This window comes from Carettochelys insculpta, chromosome 10 (assembly GCF_033958435.1).
Source record: "Carettochelys insculpta isolate YL-2023 chromosome 10, ASM3395843v1, whole genome shotgun sequence".
Taxonomy (NCBI): domain Eukaryota; kingdom Metazoa; phylum Chordata; order Testudines; family Carettochelyidae; genus Carettochelys; species Carettochelys insculpta.
Window position 1 is genome coordinate 37,058,107 of NC_134146.1, and position 20,174 is coordinate 37,078,280.

Genomic DNA, 20,174 nt, shown 5'->3' on the forward strand with positions numbered 1-20,174 from the left:
AAACACACTGTAAACAGCACAGTAATTCAGTATGGGAAGAGTAAGCAGTGTGGCAGTATATTTAGCTGTTACACATACTGACTAGCCAGGTTTTGCCCCTACAGATATTAATAGTTATGGGGTAACTGGTGTTGAAAGCTGCTAAAGACTCTTCAAAGAGCTGAGTTCCTGCACAGAAGTGCTTTCTAAGGTGGGGCTCCTTCAGGAGTTAAGTGACTACAGGTGAATGACCCTAGTTCTTTACCCCTGAGGAAAAAAGTTTCTAAGCATAGAAATTCAGAGTTAATAGAGCCATACTTCATTACTAGATCTGTCCCATAATGTTACTAGGATTCCTCACTCAGAGGATATATTCTGAATCTACCACTTAGTAGACCCTTTCCTTACCTGAGGGAGAAGGTGTACCAACTTCCTGCTTGATTGCCAGCTTCTGGACTTTATAGAAGCCCTTCCACCTCCCTTCCAAGTGAACTTTTTCCTAATTAGTGGCCTCCAAGGCACCTAACCTTCTATTTGGAACTTAGTTGCTGCATTGGGCTCACCTGTCCTAATTTAACCTCACAGCTGGTATGGGGAGCACACTGCATTACAGTCTCACCCTGCTCTTGCTTTCAATGATCAGTTGATCAGATCCTGCTGAGAGAGGCAATAGAGAAAGTATTGTCTGGGTACAGGAGCAACAAAGGGAGCTGCAAGGCTGAAGCAGACCTTCACGTAAAAAGGAAGAGCCCCCTTCCCCACCCCCCCATCCTGTAACTTGTTGCAGCTGGAACTGAAATACTTATGGGTTACTCGGAAACTCAGAATAAGTGCAGTACTGATAGTTATAAGTATACACCTGCTCTGTTCACTCCCATTTCTAGCATGCTCCCTATGCTGGGGGATGGAAAAGGAGGGCAGTGTGCAGCTGTTTGCCCTGGTTTTGTGCTATCCCTTTTACCACAGAAATTGCCCTTCAACCTGCTGTGTTTTTTTATGGTCCCCATATGCCATTGGCACAGCAGAGTCCACAATTGTGTGGAATCCTGAATTATGAATAAGGTGCTCCAAATTCCATCAGCAAATATGTTTAAGGGCATTAGCACAAAGGAGGCAGAAGAGGTTTAAATTTACAATGTAGCTTGTTCAAAAAGGTTAATTTGTATATAAGAAAGACACAGCTTCCTTACCCAGATAATTGGAGTTAACGTGATCAACTATTTCACAGTTAAATAACATTACGTATTTGGGAACTATCTCAAGAGATGTGACAAAAAACATTTTACTAGTAAAAAACAGACTCTTTTCAGAATCAAAATCACATAATGTGCTATTCAGAAACATCTTTCCAGAAGCTCAGGGCCTGCATCAATAGTCAAAGTGAACATTCCTTTTATTGTCTTGATTAAAGCTTTCCAGTTGTTTCTGCTGTGATTCCTGAAGGGCCCACCTTTGCATCCCTAACTCTGTGAATGCAGGCAGCCTTGACAAATCCATTAACAACTTGCTAAACCACATTCCACACTCACGACAAGATGATGGCCGAAGACTGACATCCAGCACTGAAAGTTTTTTGAGAGCAATTACGCCTTGAAAGAAGGTGGCCCATCCTTCATCAGAAACACTGTCATTGTAACTCAGGTCTAGCTTCTGTAATTTGGCTAGATGACCAAATTTGGCTTCTAATGCTGAAAGAAATGGATATTGGAATACACATGTGAATATATACTTAAAAATATTATTTTAAAAAGTGTAGGACACAGAATAGTGCTTTTTTTATTATTATGTTATTTAAGACCCTTCATCTATAAAGCATAGCAATGATTCAATACCCAGTGATATGAAACATGCTTGCAAGTGGTCTCACGAAGTTTATTTTATTGCAAACAAAGATTACAACATGCAATTCAAAGCAACATAAAGGGATTACAAAGGTGCCTGTGAAAAGTATGTGGCAACATTATGATGGATCAGTTGGATGGTATTTAGTGTCAAGCAGAGAATGAAACTGGCAGGAAGATTTTATAGTGAGATTGGAAGAGGTAAAAATGTTGAAAGAGCCACCCCTAATTCCGGAAAGTTATGGGGAGCAGGGACCAGGGTGGAGACTGAAGTCTTGTCCACTTTAAGAAAATTAGGATCTGTAATTTACCACTGGTTACACTTGCCTGGTGGTGGCAATGGTAAGGTCTGTAGATCAACATGACTTAGGGATTTTTTGCCATTTTGAGATCTACAGAAACCCAAAAAGTTTTAAGGCAGCTATTGCCATACTGCCAACATCAACCATTCAAAATCATGTGTCAGGCCCCTAAAAATCAATGGACTGGCTTAAAAATCATGAGAGTTTAAAAAAGTAGATTTTTCATTTGATTTCTGGGTTTTGAAACTTCAGGGTTCACATTTTCCAATATTTCTCAGCAACTAAGAGGGCTAGAAGTGTACTTATAAAAGGAGCTGTCATTCTTCTCTAATAATATGACTTCAGGAGCCAAGGTTTTCATAAAAACACCTAAGATCAAGAGATTTGGCACCACTGTTATTGTATGTAATGCTGTCAAAATATAATTTGGCTAGGAGTTACTGAGCCCAGAAATACTGGTTGTTTAACATACAATTTTCCAGAGATGCCTTTAAATCTAGTTTTTATATTGTACATATATTTTTCTAGTATTGCATGTGTGAAGTTATTGTATTTGTGAAGTAGTACAAATAGCTCCCCTAAAACAGGTCACTGCATGATTTTCCTTGACTCTACACTCTTTTCAGTTTTGTCCCACTCACTGGTTAAAGGACTGAGTAAGTATTTCCAAGAAGGACCAAAATTCCCTGGTGGAAAGACATGGCTACTTTCTGCCTCCTGTCTTCCAATTTATGCATAAATCTACTCTACCCAAGGAAAAGGTCTCCTCTGACATGTGGTCTAAAGATCACCAATGCTAGCCTGCTAGCAAACAGTACATTATACATACCTAAAAGAGCTAGATCCTCATCCACCAAGTTACAGCTATTCAGTTTCAATGTTCGAATCTTCCTTGCAAGGTTTAGTGCTTCCAAAAGCAGCTTTAGGTTCCCGCCAACGCATTTATTCCAAGAAAGGTCTAATATCTCCAGTTGAGGGAGGTGAAGGGCAGTCTCAGCTGAAAAGATTAACATGAGCAACTTCTGCTTACTAACAGAAATCATTGTGGCCTTAGCAGACATTTCACCATCTATTCACCTGTAAATAGGTTTTAAGTATCTCGCCTACCTACTTGTGCTTAGAATATAGCTTTATTGGATCTCAGTAAAAGAAGGACGAAATAAAATCTCACATGTTCCCTAAAGAGTTGAACATTTGATTTTTCACCTATAGAATGTATATTTTACATAGACAAGTCCTTGCCTTGTCTTTCTTAAAAGGGGTTGGGATAGTGTGACCCTATGGGCACCCAAATGTCAAATAAAAAGAAAGGTTACTCACCGTAGTAACGGTGGTTCTTCGAGATGTGTCCCCGTGGGTGCTCCACATTAGGTGTCGGGCTCGCCCGGCGCCGCAGATCGGATCTTCCAAGCAGTTTCTGCCGGACCGCGCATGCGCCGGTGCGCGCCGCTCCCCCGCGCGCTCCCGGCCATGTGCGCGATCCGGTCCCCGCCAGTTCCTTGACCAACCGCCTCGGATGCTCCTGCAAAACACTAAACAGAGATCCGGAGCGGGGAGGATGGGCGGGTAGTGGAGCACCCACGGGGACACATCTCGAAGAACCACCGTTACTACGGTGAGTAACCTTTCTTTCTTCTTCGAGTGTCCCCGTGGGTGCTCCACATTAGGTGACTACCCAGCAGTAACCCAAGATAGGAGGTGGGTAATCGGATTATGTGCAGCTTGTCCCCGAGAGGACCGCTGCCAAGAGACGGGTATCCTCTTGGAATACCCTGTGAAGGGCGTAATGTTTGGCGAAGGTGTCACAGGATGACCAGGTCGCCACTCTGCAAATGTCTTTTAGCGCAACGCCCTTGAAAAAAGACTGTTGATGCTGCCACCGCCCTAGTGGAATGAGCCCTGGGCGTGGCCAGTAAAGGAGTCTTGTTGAGTTTGTAGCACATTTTTATGCAAGATACGATGTGCTTAGAGATTCTCTGCGAAGAGAGACATTCTCCTTTTGATTTGGGAGCGATAGAGACTAGGAGCCTATCCGTTCTCCGGAAGGACTTGGTCCTGTCCATATAGAAAGCTAGCGCCTGCTCACGTCCAGGAGGTGTAGGCGCACCTCTTTGTTAGAGTTATGAGGCTTTGGATAAACAAGGGTAAACAATAGGTTCGTTAGTATGAAACTCAGAAAGAAACTTTAGGAACAAAGGCTGGATGCAGCCGTATGGTTACCGCCTCCTTGGAAAAACAGCGCAGGGCGGCGTTGCCATAACTGCCTCAAGCTCGCTCACCCTGCGAGCTGACGTGATTGCGAGAAGAAAGGTCGTCTTCATCATAAGGAGGCGGAGGGAAACCGTGGCCAAAGGCTCAAACGGTGGTCCCCTTTTCGCATTAAGCACCAGGTCCGAGTTCCACAGAGGTGGAAGCGGTTTCTGAGGGGGGGTATAGGCTTACCAGCCCTTTGAAGAACCTGGTAACCATGGGATGGGCGAACACCGTGTGCCCTTCCTCTTCGTGTCTGAACACCAAAATGGCGGCCAGGTGGACCTGAAACGAGGATAGCGAGAGTCCTCCTCTCTTGAGGTCCAGTAAATACTCTAATATCACAGCCATAGGCACCGAAAGGGGGCTAGCTGTTTGGTAGAACACCATGCCGTAAAGCGAGTCCATTTCTGCTTGAAGGTCTTCCTGGTGGAAGTCCTCCTGCTACTTTCTAGGACTTGCTGCACTTCCTCCGTACATGTGCTCTCTAGGGAGCTAAGCCATGGATTAACCACGTTTGTAGTCGCAGGCTTTGGGGGTGCGGATGCACTATGGACCCCTGGGCTTGCGTGAGAGATCCCGCGCCACCGGAGGGGACCTCAGTGGCCGGTCCGACATGCGCAGGAATAGGGGGAACCATTGCTGTCGATCCCACGTCGGGACTATCGGGATCATTCAGGTTCCTTCCCTCCTGGCTTTCTGCAACACTTTGTGGATGAGCACTGTGGGAGGGAAAGCGTAAAGCAGGGGGCCCCTCCATGAGATCGCGAAGGCATCCCTCAGGGACCCCCGTCCCAGTCCTGCCCTGGAGCAGAATTGTGGGCACTTCTTGTTGTGCTGAGTAGCAAACAGGGTCTATCAGGGGAAAAACCCCATGCGTGGAAAAATCGGTTGCAGCAGATCGGGACGGATCTGCCACTCGTGCGTGAGTGCGAAACGCCTGCTCAGCTGGTCTGCCTTCACATTGCGAGCGCCTGGTAAGTACGAGGCTTTCAAGGTTACATTGTTGGCGATGCAGCAGTTCCACAACCGGACTGCTTCTACACATAAGGCACGGGACCGAGCTCCTCCTTGCCGATTTATATAAAACATGGTGGAGGTATCGTCTGTACTGATCCCGACTACCTTGCCTTTCAGTTGGTCTCGAAAGTGTCTGCAGGCGTTGAACACTGCTTTGAGCTCCAGTATATTTGTGTGCAGTGACTGCTCCATAGAGGACCACAGCCCTTGCGTCACCTCTTCGCCCATGTGTGCTCCCCACCCTATGAGGGGGGCATCTGTAGTAAGAAAAACCAATACGTGTGGTTGGTGGAAGGGTACCCTTGTTAGCAGGTTCTCTGGGTTTACCCACCATTGCAGGGATTTGCGCACCTCCGTTGTGGGCGACGCCATCCTGTGAACAGTGTGTGCTGCCGGTTTGTATACGCTCGCCAGCCAATGCTGCATGCTGCGCATGTGTAACCTGGCGTTCTGTTGTACGAAACGTTGCTGCTGCCATGTGGCCCAGCGGCTGTAAGCACGTCAGAACCGGCACCATAGGGCTGAAGGTGAAGCCTTGCGCGAGGGAGCCGATGGCCCGAAAGCGAGTCTCTGGTAGATACGCCCTCGCTGTAATAGAATTTATGCGTGCCCCTACGAACTCTATGTCCTGTGTGGGGTCTGTCTTTGATTTTGTCAGATTGATAAGCAGGCCGAGCGAAGAGAACGTGCCTGCTGTGACACATATTATGCGTAGTACCTCCTCCTTTGAGGCCCCTTTGAGTAGGCAGTCATTCAGATACTGGAATATAAATACCCCCTGTCTGTGCAGGTAGGCTGACACCACTGCCAAGGTCTTGGTGAAGACTCTGGGGGCTGAGGAGAGCCCAAACGGTAGGACCTTGTAAGTCGAGGGCTGCGAACCAATCTCCATCGTCTAGTGCCGTAAGGATGGAGGCGTTTGTGATCATCCGAAAACGTTGCTTGCGCAGGTACCGGTGAGGCCTCGAAAATCTAAGATGGACCTCCCCGTGAGGAAGTACCTCGAGTAGAACCCTCTCCCTTGCAGTTGCTCCGGCACTCTTTCCACTGTCCCTACGAGCATGAGATGGTCTACCTCCTGCTTGAGCCTCGCTACATGGGAGGTCTCCTGGAGGTGGGGCCCCGGGTGGAGGTCATGGCGGTGGGAGCAACTGGGAGGGGATGGCGTACCCCGTGGCTATGATCTCCAGCACCCATGTGTCTGTGGTGATCCTTTGCCACTGGTTATAAAATGGTCGGATGATGGCCTTGAGCACTGGTTTCGTGCCCTCTGGAAGCGAGTCCATGAGGGAGGTCAACCTAATGTGGTTGTTGAAATTATGGTTCGCTAGATGCGCTGCGTAATTTGCCATTGGCAACAGTAGCGTGGAGGAGGAGTAGACCTTTCTGCCCAACAGCTCTAGCTTTTTGGCATGTTTGTTTATTCCCCCACGTTGCGACGACTCCGCCACCAAAGAATTTGGTTGTGGGTGGCTGAACAGGAACTCCATGCCCTTCGTGGGCACGAAGTATTTTTTTTTTTTTTTTTTTCGCTCTTTTGTGGACAGGCGGAATAGTCGCGGGAGTCTGCCATATCATAGTGGCAGGCTCCAAGATTGCGTCATCAGCGGTATTGCTATTTTGGAGGAGGCCGGAGGTCTCAGATTTTTGAGGAGCTTATGGTGTTGCTCTTGCACCTTTGCTGTCTGGAAGCCTTGCGTGAAGGCCACCCTCGTAAAACAGCTCTTGGAACTGTTTGAGATCGTCCGGAGGATGGACGCCCCCCCGGGGCCGTAGCCTCATCCGGGGAGGAAAGCGAGGAACCGCTGGGGTACGTCTTTCTGGACCCTTCCGGTTCCTGCTGATGATGGTACACCCTCTCACTAGAGGTGTGCGAGGAAAAATCTCGGGGTTCCATAACCAGTCCCCCCTGAGATGCTTAAGTCTCTGTCCCCGGTCACAATTGCCCTTGGGGGTACGAGATCGTTCGTAGGGATCTTTCCCTAGTAGATTGCCGATGGTGTCTATGCCCTGCGTGGTAGGGGCGACCACGGCAGTATAAGCACTGGTCTTGGGAAGGTGACCTAGACCACTCCCTTGGTGCATACCCTTTGCGTCTGGGGGAGGGAGACCGTCGAGACCCTGGAGAGAGCGACTTTGCCTAATAGTCCAGCGGTTCAAATCCCAGGAAGGGTGGAGGTGGTCCCAGCCAGGGTGAGGCTGGTTGCAGAAATGGAGAAGGGGGCTCTGGGTAGGCCAAGGAGGGGGGGGACCCCTGCCTTCTAGTTGGAGTCTGCAACATAGCGGAGGGCTGTGAGAAAGCAACTACACAGCCCTGTGCGGAGAGGGGCTGCAATGCCTCCTCTTGTGTGCAGTCTTCCCCCTCCCTTGAGGAGGTAACTCCGCCCCTGACATACAGGGGATCCCGGCCACGTCCGCACCGAGCTCGGCACACTCGAAGTCGGTGCCGCATGTGCGGTGTCCTTCGGTGCCGGCAGGCTGCGTGCCTGCGCGCTCTGCACCGCCGGTTTTCCGGGGGTAGGTGGTACCGGCGCTTGTTTAGCCGCCGCCCTGCCTGCGGTGCGGGGCGGCTGGCTGATTATCGAAGGGTGAGCCGCTTGCACGTGGCTCTCCGTGCCGCCGCCGATCAGCTGTTGCTGCGGCTGGGGGCTGCTCGCTCCTCCCGTCCCGCTCGTTGTTGCTGCCGGCAGGGATCGGGCTGGGGGGCATACAGGGCATTCCGGCTTCCGCACCGAGCTCGGCACGCTCAAGGGCGGTGCCGCACGTGCGGTGTCCTCCAGTGCCGGCAGGCTACGTGCCTGCGCGCTCTGCACCGCCGGTTCCCCAGGGGTCGGTGCCGCTGCCTGCGGCGCCGCTGGTACCAGCGCTTGTTTAGCCGCCGCCCTGCCTGCGGTGCGGGGCGGCTGGCTGATTATCGGAGGCTGAGCTGCTTCCACGTGGCTCTCCGTGCCGCCGCCGATCAGCTGTTGCTGCGGCTGGGGGCTGCTCGCTCCTCCCGTCCCGCTCGCTGTTGCTGCCGGCAGGGATCGGGCTGGGGAGCATACAGGGGATTCCGGCCCCGTCTGCACCGAGCTCGGCACGCTCGAGGGCGATGCCGCATGTGCGGTGTCCTCCGGTGCCGGCAGGCTGCGTGCCTGCGCGCTCTGCACCGCCGGTTCCCCGGGGGTCGGTGCCGCTGCCTGCGGTGCCGCCAGTACCGGCGTTTGCTTAGCCACCGCCCTGCCTGCGGTGCGGGGCGGCTGGCTGAGTATTGGAGGCTGAGCCGCTTCCACGTGGCTCTCCCTGCCGCCGCCGATCAGCTGTTGCTGCGGCTGGGGGCTGCTTGCTCCTCCCGTCCCGCTCGCTGTTGCTGCCGGCAGGGATCGGGCTGGAGATACTTTCCTCCGTTTCTGCGCTGATGGGGTGAGGGAGGCAGCTTTCCTTTTAAGGGCCCCGGAGGGTCCCTCCTGCTGCGGCCGCTCCGGCACTTCTGGCTGGAGGGCCTTGTCAAGAAGCAGCATTTTTTTTTTTTTTTTTTTTTTTTTTTTTTAAAGCCTGAAGAGGACATTGTTGGTGAGTCTTTGTGTTTTTAAGTGGGTACTTAGCACCTTCTTTGTGCCGTTTTCCCCGTCCGATGGTCTGCCTTAGCCGGAGGGCTGATAGCCCTAGCTCCTGGCCTCCGGCGCTTGTTACTGGGACTGGCTGAGCTGTCCCTCTCCTAGCTTGTTCGTTGTTGTTTTTTTTTTTTTTTTTTTTTTTTTTTTTTTTTTTACAAAATAACAAACGGCTAGCTTATAGTAGCCTAAGTGCCTGAAAAAACTTTAAGAAAAAACAGATAAAGCCATTGAATACACTACTTGGCCTTAGCCTAGTTGGATTCCGTCTGCAGCCGACGGCGGTTAAGAGGAACTGGCGGGGACCGGATCGCGCACATGGCCGGGAGCGCGCGGGGGAGCGGCGCGCACCGGCGCATGCGCGGTCCGGCAGAAACTGCTTGGAAGATCCGATCTGCGGCGCCGGGCGAGCCCGACACCTAATGTGGAGCACCCACGGGGACACTCGAAGAAGAACCTGGAGCTCCCTGGTGTGTAACAGTAATGAGTCTCAGCTGGCCTGACTAGTGCTTCCAGATGTGCTGGAAATACAGGGCTGCAGAGAGACTTGCTGAGCCTCCAGACAAGGTGGGAGAAGGGACAGGACCAGGGGCTAGCTTCTCCCAGCCAGCCCTGAAATTTCACCTGGAGTGTGTCACACAGGACTCTGGTATCAGAGAGGTAGCCACGTTAGTCTGTATCTTCAAGAACAAGACATCCTGTGGCACCTTAAAGACTAACAGATATTTTGGAGCATAAGCTTTCATGGGCAAAGACCCGCTTCATCAGATGCATGAGTCAGGGGAGGGTTTCCAGAGGGGTATTTAAAGAGTGGGGTCCCAGTAAAAGGGAGGGCCAGAGCCGACAAGGTCTATTCAGCAAGGTGGAAATGGTTCATTATCAGTAGTATGTATCAAAAGATTTAAAAACAAGTCAGATCAGACAGGGGGATATGGCACATTGTCAGAGTCTAATGGGGAGATATTAACACCCAGGGCAGAGAAGCTGCTTTTGTAAGGGGCCAGCCACTCCCAGTCTCTATTTAATCCTTGGTTGATGGAGTCAAATTTGCAAATAAATTGCAGCTCAGAGATTTCTCTCTCCATTGGATTTTTGAAATTTCTGTTTTAGGACTGCTACCCTTAAATCTGTCACTGAGTGTCCACGGAGATTGAAGTGCTCTCCCACAAGCTTCTGTACATTACCATTCCTGATGTCTGATTTATGTCCATTCATTCTTTTACATAGAGACTGTCCAGTTTGGCCAATGTAAATTGCAGTGGGGCATTGCTGGCACATACTGGCATATATTAGATTAGTAGATGTGCAGGTAAGGAGCCCTTAATGGTATGGTTGATGTTAGGTGATGTGACACTCTCACTGGTGTACATATGTGAGCAGAGTTGGCAGCGAGGTTTATTGCAGGGATTGGTTCCAGGTTTAGAGTTACTGTGTTGCGATCTATAGTTGCTGGTGAGAATTTGTTTAAGGTTGGCAGGCTGTCTGTAGGCGAGGACAGGCCTTTCTCCCAAGGTGTGTGAGGGTTTTGGTGGTGATTTAAAAGGCCTGAGACTCCAGCCACTGCCATTGTAGTGGTAGTCAGGAGCCACTGGGCTCTTTTAAATTGCTGGGTTGTGGAGCAGCTGCCCCCGTCCCTGTCCCTCCCTGACTACCCCGCAGTCAGCAGCCTTGTGGAAATATGTTACTGAAATGTATTCAAACTAGGCATGTCAAGGGAAGTTGTTTTTTTCCTGACAAAGAAAAGGGACAGACACCTCAAGCCAGGGTGCCCAAAGACAGTGGCCTATAATTTGTAATCAATGATTACAGACAGATTAATTGCATTGTAAAAATCACAAGCAGGAAGATACTAGCATAGCATTTACCCCAGACAGCATGGGATCTACTCCCTCTCCTTCACCCCAGGAGAGGAGTTTTTTCTGGCAATACACTTCAAAAGAATACATTTCAAAGTTTTACCGGACTACAAAGAGATTGGGAGAAAACCCGTAAAGTGTCCTTTATATGAGTAGACAAAGAAAGTAAGTGCTGTGAACTTTGTATTTGGATCTTTGCTAAGAATTAGCCAGCTATACTGGAAGAGTAACTATGGTGAGAAAATTACAAAAAAAGATTCTAGTTTGTTAAGTTGCGTTTCAGTCTCAGTAGAGTATTTTCACTTGTTTGCAACCATCTCCATCTGTGTTCCTTTTACATGATGGCTACGTCTACACGTGAAGCCTACATCGAAATAGCTTATTTCGATGTAGCAACATCGAAATAGGCTATTTCGATGAATAACGTCTACACGTCCTCCAGGGCTGGCAATGTTGATGTTCAACTTCGACGTTGCGCAGCACCACATCGAAATAGGCGCTGCGAGGGAACGTCTACACACCAAAGTAGCACACATCGAAATAAGGGTGCCAGGCACAGCTGCAGACAGGGTCACAGGGCGGACTCAAAAGCAAGCCGCTCCCTTAAAGGGCCCCTCCCAGACACAGTTGCACTATACAACACAAGATACACAGAGCCTACAACTGGTTGCAGACCCTGTGCCTGCAGCATGGATCCCCAGCTGCCGCAGCAGCAGCCAGAAGCCCTAGGCTAAGGGCTGCTGCCCACGGTGACCATAGAGCCCCGCAGGGGCTGGAGAGAGAGCATCTCTCAACCCCCCAGCTGATGGCCACCATGGAGGACCCGGCAATTTCGACGTTGCGGGACACGGATCGTCTACACGGTCCCTACTTCGACGTTCAACGTCGAAGTAGGGCGCTATTCCGATCCCCTCATGAGGTTAGCGACTTCGACATCTCGCCGCCTAACGTTGAAGTTAACTTCGAAATAGCGCGCACGTGTAGACACAGCTGATATCACTTAAACCTGTGTCAGCTTGGCATGGTGATGGAAGAGTACGTTATGTTAACCCCAATAAAACTAACAGGCTTCTGTGTATTTTTATTCTTATTCTTAATAGGAGCAGCAAACCTGAAAATGTTTTGTGAGTGCTATGGTGAATGAAGCTGTGCACCGCAGAAAGACTTTGGAGGGGAAAGTAGAATACTCAAGGGTTTTTGAAGCCAAGATGTAACCCGCAAGCTTGAATGCAGGCTATTGGTATCAAGTTGATGGGCATACCAGGTCAGGTACCCACTCCCAGATTCAATGCTTGGCTGCCCTTACCCTGCCCTCCCAGCTCCCCAGCCAGTGCAGGTCATCTCTGTCGGTTAGCCACACAGCAGCATAGCATTTAAGGCACCTTGAACTTCAAGGGAAGTGTTAACTGAACCCCTTACTGGGTGAAACTCAAGCCCTTGCAGATGGGTAGTTTTGTCCTATATTAGCAATAGCAACCTAATCCTGTTCCACTTAATTTAATGTAAAAAGAGCAATTTTGTACATTTTATGACAATTTAAAGGAAGCAATTCTTGCTGAAGTTTATACAAGGTGAGGGTCTTATTTTCTGAAAATTCTGTTTTCAAGATATCAAGAAATCACTATTAAATAATAATATTTTTTGCTTCTTTAGCACATTGTCTACAAAGACCACAAGCCAGTGGCAGCCTGATCCTGCTTCCATTGAAGTCAATGGAAAATTTTGCTTTTGACATCAGCAAAGGCAAGAAGTATTAAACTATATCAGGGTCTCTTTTCTGTATGTGACACATGCTGTAATCCCTTTTATAAAATCTTTTTTAGTACACATGCTGCTTACTTGCAAGCCTGAAAGTTACTTTTGGTACCTGGAGATGAAAAAACTTTTATACATAAAGGTCTATGCTCATGACTATAGGTCTCTGTCACAGGAATGTATTAAGACTTCTTTACATTCAGGACTGGTAAATATTAAGACAGTGTTAAATGGATAATTATTACAAGGTCTGCCCACTGACGATTAAAATTCCAGCAACGTATGAAATCATACACTGTAGCATTCTTTTCTAAAACTAGTGAATAAAGTATAGTTCTTAGGAAGTCAGAGGCTAAAGGAATGAAATTAAAATCAGGCAAAATGTGGTCAGAAGCTCTTACAGTGATAATGTGTCCTGACCTATGGTACTCCTGGTATTCCATTTTCAGACTTTCTTTTGCAGTCATGCCAAATTATGTGCTGGTTTTGCGCTGTGGACAGGCAGAGCCAAGGGTGAGAATGACAGATGCACTTTCACTCATGATCAAAGCCAGAATTCAACTACAGCTCTGCAGAATCCCATCAAAGGACAGTGCAAAACTATTGAATTATTGCATCATGCTGCCGACAGAAAATATACAACAGTTTAAAAAAATGTTCCTACCTAGTGACACAAAAGAATCTTTTTCTAAAGAGCAACTGCTGATGACCAGAGATTTCAACTTTGGTAAAAATCTGAGCCTGCTGAGAAGGTGGTTGGAAGACACTCCAATGTTTTTATTAGATGACAAATTCAGCTCTTGAAGACTCGAGAGTAAGGGTATCACCTGTGCTTTAAAAATACACAATATTTATTAGTCATTTAGATCTTAAGTGACTATATAGCTGTGATTTTATTTACAATAATTTCTTGTCTTTATAACTCAACCCAAAACACATTTCCAGATTCTGAGACCTTTACTCACGCTGAGTAATAGTTTGCTCCATATATAGTCCCATTGTTTTCAGTAGGATTACTCAGGGAGAAAGCTACTATTTAGTGTGCCTAAGGGTGTTGGAGTCTGACCTTTAAATAGATGGAGAGGATGAGATTTTCAAAGCCAACATGGGGGATGTAAACAGACAACTACTAAAATTAATGGGGGAATCCATGTCCAAATCTCACAACCTTTGCTAACCTCAAGGAGTATATGTTCATATAATATATACCTGTAGATAGATGTCAAAGTCCTGTTACATATGTAAATAAAAATAAATCACTACAGCTGAAATTATTAAAGGTTATTTTTTCTCCTTACTAGTACTACTTCATCCATAGCTTTTCACATTAATTTTCCCCTCAGGTAGACCAAGCTGTATGGTTCAAGACTAAACTGTACACTTTTTTACTCTAAAGATTCAGATCCATGTCAAAATAACACACAAACACAGAAATCGAACCATCTGCCTGGTGGGAGGTGAATTGCACATTATTTTTTATAAAATAAACTGAAATTAGTGCTCTTGAGAGGTGTTTGAACAAGAAGTCCTGGATAACAAAATCTCTTCTTCCAAGAACAGAGGCAGCATAGACAGCAGCAGTGCAAGTTTCCCTCAAGCCACCCTGCCCCTGGACATCTGCCTTGACATGGAGCTACTACAAAGCACTAATGCACGCATCATTTTTCATGTGCATTCATCTGTTGGAATCATGCCAACTTACGCCTGCTGAGGATCCATCCCTGGATCTCTCTAGTGTGATCTATTATCAACAAGTCTGCCTAGTTGGTGTTAGTGTCTTTGAATGGGACCTTTGTCCAAAAATACTTATGGCGCTTGCTTTGAGAAATGATCCATTAGTGATCTGGCCTATCAAAATTTATACACTAACAGTATTTTCTTTCCATCCAAGTATCTCAAAGTACTTTACACACATTAATGAATTAAGTGTCACAAAATCTCTGTGAGGCAGGTGTTACTAGCTTCATTTCACACATGAGGCTATCTAAGGTATATTCTACACAAGAAAAACAAGTTGATTTAACTTCATCAGTGCAGGGTGTGTAAAATCCATGCCCCTGAATAGTGTAGTTAAACTGACCTAAGTCCCATGTAAACTGTGTGAGGTCAGCAGAAGAATTCTTTAGCTAACTTCTTGCGAATGGGTGAGAGAATCCCTCGTGTCAATACAAGTGGGCTAGGTCTAGGTTACAGCGATTTGTCGAGGTCTTCCAACCAAACTTCTGTCAACTGATCACAGCCAAATTGCCAAGCGGCTGACTCTTTCAATTCACTCCATCAACAGAGAGTTGCCAGACTGCCTGGCCACTATCTTGACAAAACGGCCAACTGGAAGCACAGCAGAGAAGGCTGCCTGGTGTCGTGGAAGCCCCAGAGGACCCCCCAGAATGTCCAGACCAGCCTTCTGTTGACAGACCTCTGTAGACCGAGGCGTTATTCCTCGTGGGGACCGGGGTAAAAGTGTTGATAAAACTGCTGTGTTCTGTCAATTTACTGTCAACAGAACACCTTGGGACTCTAGATGCTTCCTGGGTTTTGTCAACAAAACCCTCTAGTATAGACATAGCTATGGTGGCCAGTTAAGAACTACAATGGCTCAGCTGCCTTAGCAACTCTCAGGATTAACACCCATGTGGTTTGCCCAGGAACATGACTGCCAGTACTGTGCCTTAACCCACAGGCTAACTGTTGTTCACAGTCACTGCACTACCAAATATCTGTAGATGAAAACTAGTCCCAAGTACTAAAATCTGAAGGAAGAGGGGTTTATTTTATATCTGTAACCCCAGAGGCATAGAGACCACTGACAAGGGAGAGTGAAGTCTCTGTGCTACAGCCTTAACTGAGAGTCAGCTGGCTTTAGCACATAAATTGGAGCACAGGTTTATTTCCTCCTGTTACAGGTTTATTCCCGCCTGCCCACAACCCTGGTCCATTGGCCTTACAAGGTGGGGCTTGTCTGGAATGAACTGGGATAACTCAGAAGCTCAAGACACACTTCCTCAGCTGAGGGAAGTATAGAACCCCAGAGGCACTGAGACTGCTGAAACAGGCGACAAGAATTAGAGAGGTAACCATGTTAGTCTGTATCTGCAAAAACAAAGAGAAGTCCTGGGGGACCATATAGACTAACAGATTTATTGGAGCATAAGCTTTCGTGGGCAAAGACCCAGTTCATCACGCATCGGACAAAGTGAGTCTTTGCCCAAGAAAGCTTATGCTCCAATAAATCTGTTAGCTTATAAAGTACCACAGGACTTCTCATTGTTGAAACAGGAGAGTGAAATCTCTGCTCTACAGCCGCAGATGAGCAGCAGCTGACTTTTAGCTAATGTGGTAGAGCACATGGCTTTAGTCCCTAAGGTTTTCGGTTCATTCCTTCCTGATGACAACCTGGGTCTGACAGCCTTACATATCTTTAAGAAGTTTTCAAAATTTAAAAACATACATTCCTAATGAATTTTCTAAAAATGTTCTTACTGAGAACCACCATGTCTTCTTCTGTTATACAGCATTGGTGGAGATCCAGGACTTCTAGGTCTTTCAAACTGGCCAGATAAGCTGATGAGTTCTTAAACCCTCCACCAATCTCTTTATTGCATGATAGGTCTAATTTGTTTAGCTCTGGTAAGTACTGGAAAGCACCACCTAAAATGAAAAAGGCAAAATTCTCAGTCACTGAATATTCTAACACAGAAGGCAGACTGGATTTAACAGTCACTGACTCTTACTCCTTCATACCCATTAATGCTTCAGTCTATTTTCCGAGAATTATATCAAGGGTATCAAATAGCACAAATTCTGATACTGAGATCTGTGCGGTGAATATTCAGTCCTCTCAGAAATAGGCAAAGATAATCTAGACAGGCTTCAGGTGACGACTTTTAAGGCATCTCTATACTGCAATGTATGCTCAGGCTTGAACCTGTGCTCAAGATTACCCCCCTTTGCATCTACATTACATTACAATTGTGCTACTCCAGGACTCAGACCCATGGATCCAGGACCCTGCAGGGCTGGAGTATCCAAACTCATGTTAATCTGGGACCCAGGTTCCATACTTAATAGTGTAATCAAAGCTCTGCTTGACTCAGGTCCCAGAAGTCATCCAGAAATATCCCACAATTCCATGAGACACCTCCCTTAGCTCTCTCTATCCTAACAATCTGTAGTCCAAGCTATTGAAAACAGAAGTCCCTTACTCCCCCACTTCCCTGGCAAATAGCAGCAGCTATTGTCAGTGTTAACGTTAATTCTGTTTTGATCACTGATCTACAAGCACATTATCGGATAGTCTCCCGGGTTTGCAAAGGAGAATGAACCGATTGAGCCTTTTGCAAAGTCAGCTGCTTTCTTTTAATGTGATTTCCCACAGCACATCATATTCCCAGTGCTAGGGCAGCTACATATCAAGAAGCCAAGCACTATGGCCCCATGGTTATGGTGATTTTGACGTATGCCAGCTCACTGTAGTGTACACTCCAGAGCCCCCGGTTTGAGCCTGGGTCAGAAAAGCCTTAACCTGGGGTTAAAATACAGTGTAGATGCTCAAGCCCCCAGGGTTCCCTAACATGCAACTGTTGGCTCAAATCCCACTAACCCCAGGTTCGTATTCCAGTGTAGACATACCCCATATTAGTAGCCCCTTAAGGTGACTTTGAATCAAGAAACTCGTGCTGAAAGTTTGTTTCCTTTACTAAACAACTTAGTCCCTAAACAGAAGAGAATATTGTCTAGCAATATTTTTATATTCTTATGATTTCTATTAGTTCATTGACTTTAGTCTAGAGAATTTTTAGATGTATTTTAGAATTATACTTGTAATTTCAAATCTAAACCACTCTTAAATCTTATCAGGACTAACCTAAATACTGGAGGTCATCTTGCTTCAATCCACACATATGCAAATTTAATACTTTCAAAACTGGCACATTTTTCAATTCCTGAGCAATACTCTTTAGACTGCAGCCGATGTTTCTGTTAAGAGACAGATCTAATACTTCAAGGTCATGGATGACTCTTAGAACTTCAGCTGAAAAAAAGAAAAAGGAAAACAGAACTGATTAATTACCACATAGATGTACTGGAAGGGTATTGCAGCATGTACCACTATAAGCTGGAAATTGTTCTGCTTACATTCGAACACATTCTAACACCATAGGTTCAAAAGTTTCACTTTGACCCACTGAATTCATGTTCTGTTTAATAAACACAGTGAAAAAAAGATGGTGGGGGACCAGAAAAGTAAAATCGGTTAAACAGCAGAGTGGGAAAATGGGAAAAATATAAAGAACTGTACAAAAAGGACCAGGAAAATTTTGGCCTAAATGACTTGCGCATGGTCACACAGGAAATCACTGGCAGTACTGAGATTGCAATCCAAATATCTTTCCTCCCAACCCCATGCTATAACCAAAGCCACATCTTATCTCACATGGTTAGAAAGAAAGGGATTCTTTGGAAACCAGTACAGATACTGTTACAGTTGCCGACGAGAAATTTAGTAATCTTAATCAACATTATGCTTAATATTGATTCTTGTAACATGCTAAAGCTGAAACCAAAGTTGTTACAGTTCTGAGGAGCCAATATTTCAAGATAGGAAAGGGAAACACACTTACCTAGAGATTCTCCATCTTTTCTGGTCAGACTGCAATCTGTAAATTTTAGGATTCTGATCTTGTACCCTTTGTGAAATCTTTTGGTCAAGAGAGATAGTTTTCCACCTATGTTATTATTCCAGGATAAATCCAGTTCTTCAAGGTGAGGAATGGTTTCAAGTGCCTCACCTGTTACAAAGCACCCAGAAATCTAAGATGACTCAGTCTAGGTAATAATTTGAGTATAAGATAGAAATACAAATTGACACAATATGAAAGAATGTCTCTCACCATTTAATTCTGTTTCTAGGTATGCAGTTTTGTTTTGTTTTCTTCTTCAGAAAAAAAAAGGTGCGTACCAGGAGATGATCTGCTGTTGGATAAATACACATGGGCTATCTTTACACTAGCAAGTTTTGCCAACAAAACTGGTGGAATGTCCACACACAAAATTCATTTTGTCAGCAGTTTTGTTGACAAAAAAAAATAGTTACATGTTCTGTAACTGATGTTCTTCGAGATGCATTGCTCATGTCCATTCCAAGTTGGGTATGCGTGGGCACACGCCCAGTTGCTGGAAGCTTTTTGCCCTAGCTGGTAGCCATAGGGTCAGTGCAGCGCCCCCAGGAGTGGCACTGATATGGTGACCAATACATGCACTGCCCAACCCCTCCCCCACTCAGTTCCTTCTTGACGACTGCTCCGACAGTGGGGAAGGCAGGAGGGTTTTGGAATGGACATGAGCAACACATCTCAGAGAACACCAGTTACAGAACAGGTAACTGTCTTTTCTTCTTTGAGTAATTGCTCATGGCCATTCCAAGTTGGGTGAATACAAGCCAATGCCTAGGAGGTGGGATCGGGTCTTCCTGTGCATGCTGCATCAAAGTGTAATGTGCTGTAAACATATCAACTGAGGACCAGGTGGCTGCCCTATAGATGTCCTGGATAGGCACCTGTGCCAAATACGCCACAGACAACACCTGCACTCTCATGGAGTGTGCCCTAACCAAAGGGGGAGGAACCCCCGTGATCTTGTAACACTCCTTCATGCATGTCACTATCCTGGAGGAAATTCACTGGGAGGAGACCAGAAGGCCCTTCATCCTAATCATCAATTGCCACAAAGAGTTGCTGCATTCTTCTAAAGGACCTAGTCCTATCCATATAGAAGGCCAGCACCTTTCTTACATCCAAGTGTAGTACCCAGAGGCACTGAGATCTCATCTGCGGTGAGTGAAGTCTGTGCTCTACAGCCTCAACTGAGGGCGAGCTGACCTTTAGCTCATATGATAGAGTGCAGGGCTTTGGACCCTATGCTTGCAAGTTCTATCCCTGGTGATGGCAACACCAGGTCTGTTGGTGTTACACAAGATATGTTTAAAAAAAAAAAAAGCAGTCAAGTAGCTCTTTAAAGACTAGCAAAATAGTTTATTAGGTGAGCTTTTGTGGGACAGACCCACTTCTTCAGACCACGAAAGCTCACCTAATAAACTATTTTGCTAGTCTTTAAAGTGCTACTTGACTGCTTTTTGTTTTGATAGTGTATAGGCTAGCACGGCGTCCTCTCTGTTACTATTCAACATGCAAGGTACGTAAACATTGCTTGCTTGGGGAGGCATGGGGCTTTGGGTAAAATACCGGTAGGGAAGTACCTTGGTTAACATGGAGACCACCTGAGGCAAAAATGCAGGATGAGATCTCAGCTTAACCTTATCCTTGTGAAACACTGTACAAGGGGTCAACTGAAAGTGTCCTCAACTCAGATACCTCCTGGCTGAGGTGACTGCCACCAAAAACGCTGTTTTGTAACTCAGAAACAGCATGGAGCAGGTAGCCAAGTGTTCAAAGGGGGCCCCCATAAGCTTGGCTAATACCAAACTGAGATCCCATGGGGGCAGTGGTGCCTGAACCTGGGGCTTGATTCTTTCTAAATCTTTCAGAAACCTTTTGACTATGGGGTCTGAGAACACAGAAG

The 20,174-nt window shown here is 46.6% G+C and overlaps 1 protein-coding gene across 1 annotated transcript in view; it reads right to left on the reverse strand.

The window, feature by feature from the left end:
- Positions 1-1,242: 1,242 nt before the first annotated feature.
- Positions 1,243-20,174, reverse strand: part of LRRC31 (leucine rich repeat containing 31) — a 53,377-nt gene continuing 34,445 nt past the window's right edge. The window contains exons 5-10 of the mRNA XM_075004542.1: positions 18,218-18,385; positions 17,461-17,628; positions 16,077-16,244; positions 13,261-13,428; positions 2,952-3,119; positions 1,243-1,667 (exon numbers count right to left, since the gene is read on the reverse strand). Coding sequence (XP_074860643.1) covers positions 1,348-1,667; positions 2,952-3,119; positions 13,261-13,428; positions 16,077-16,244; positions 17,461-17,628; positions 18,218-18,385 — 1,160 coding nt within the window. The 3' untranslated portion in view covers positions 1,243-1,347. The remainder of the gene's footprint in view (positions 1,668-2,951; positions 3,120-13,260; positions 13,429-16,076; positions 16,245-17,460; positions 17,629-18,217; positions 18,386-20,174) is intronic.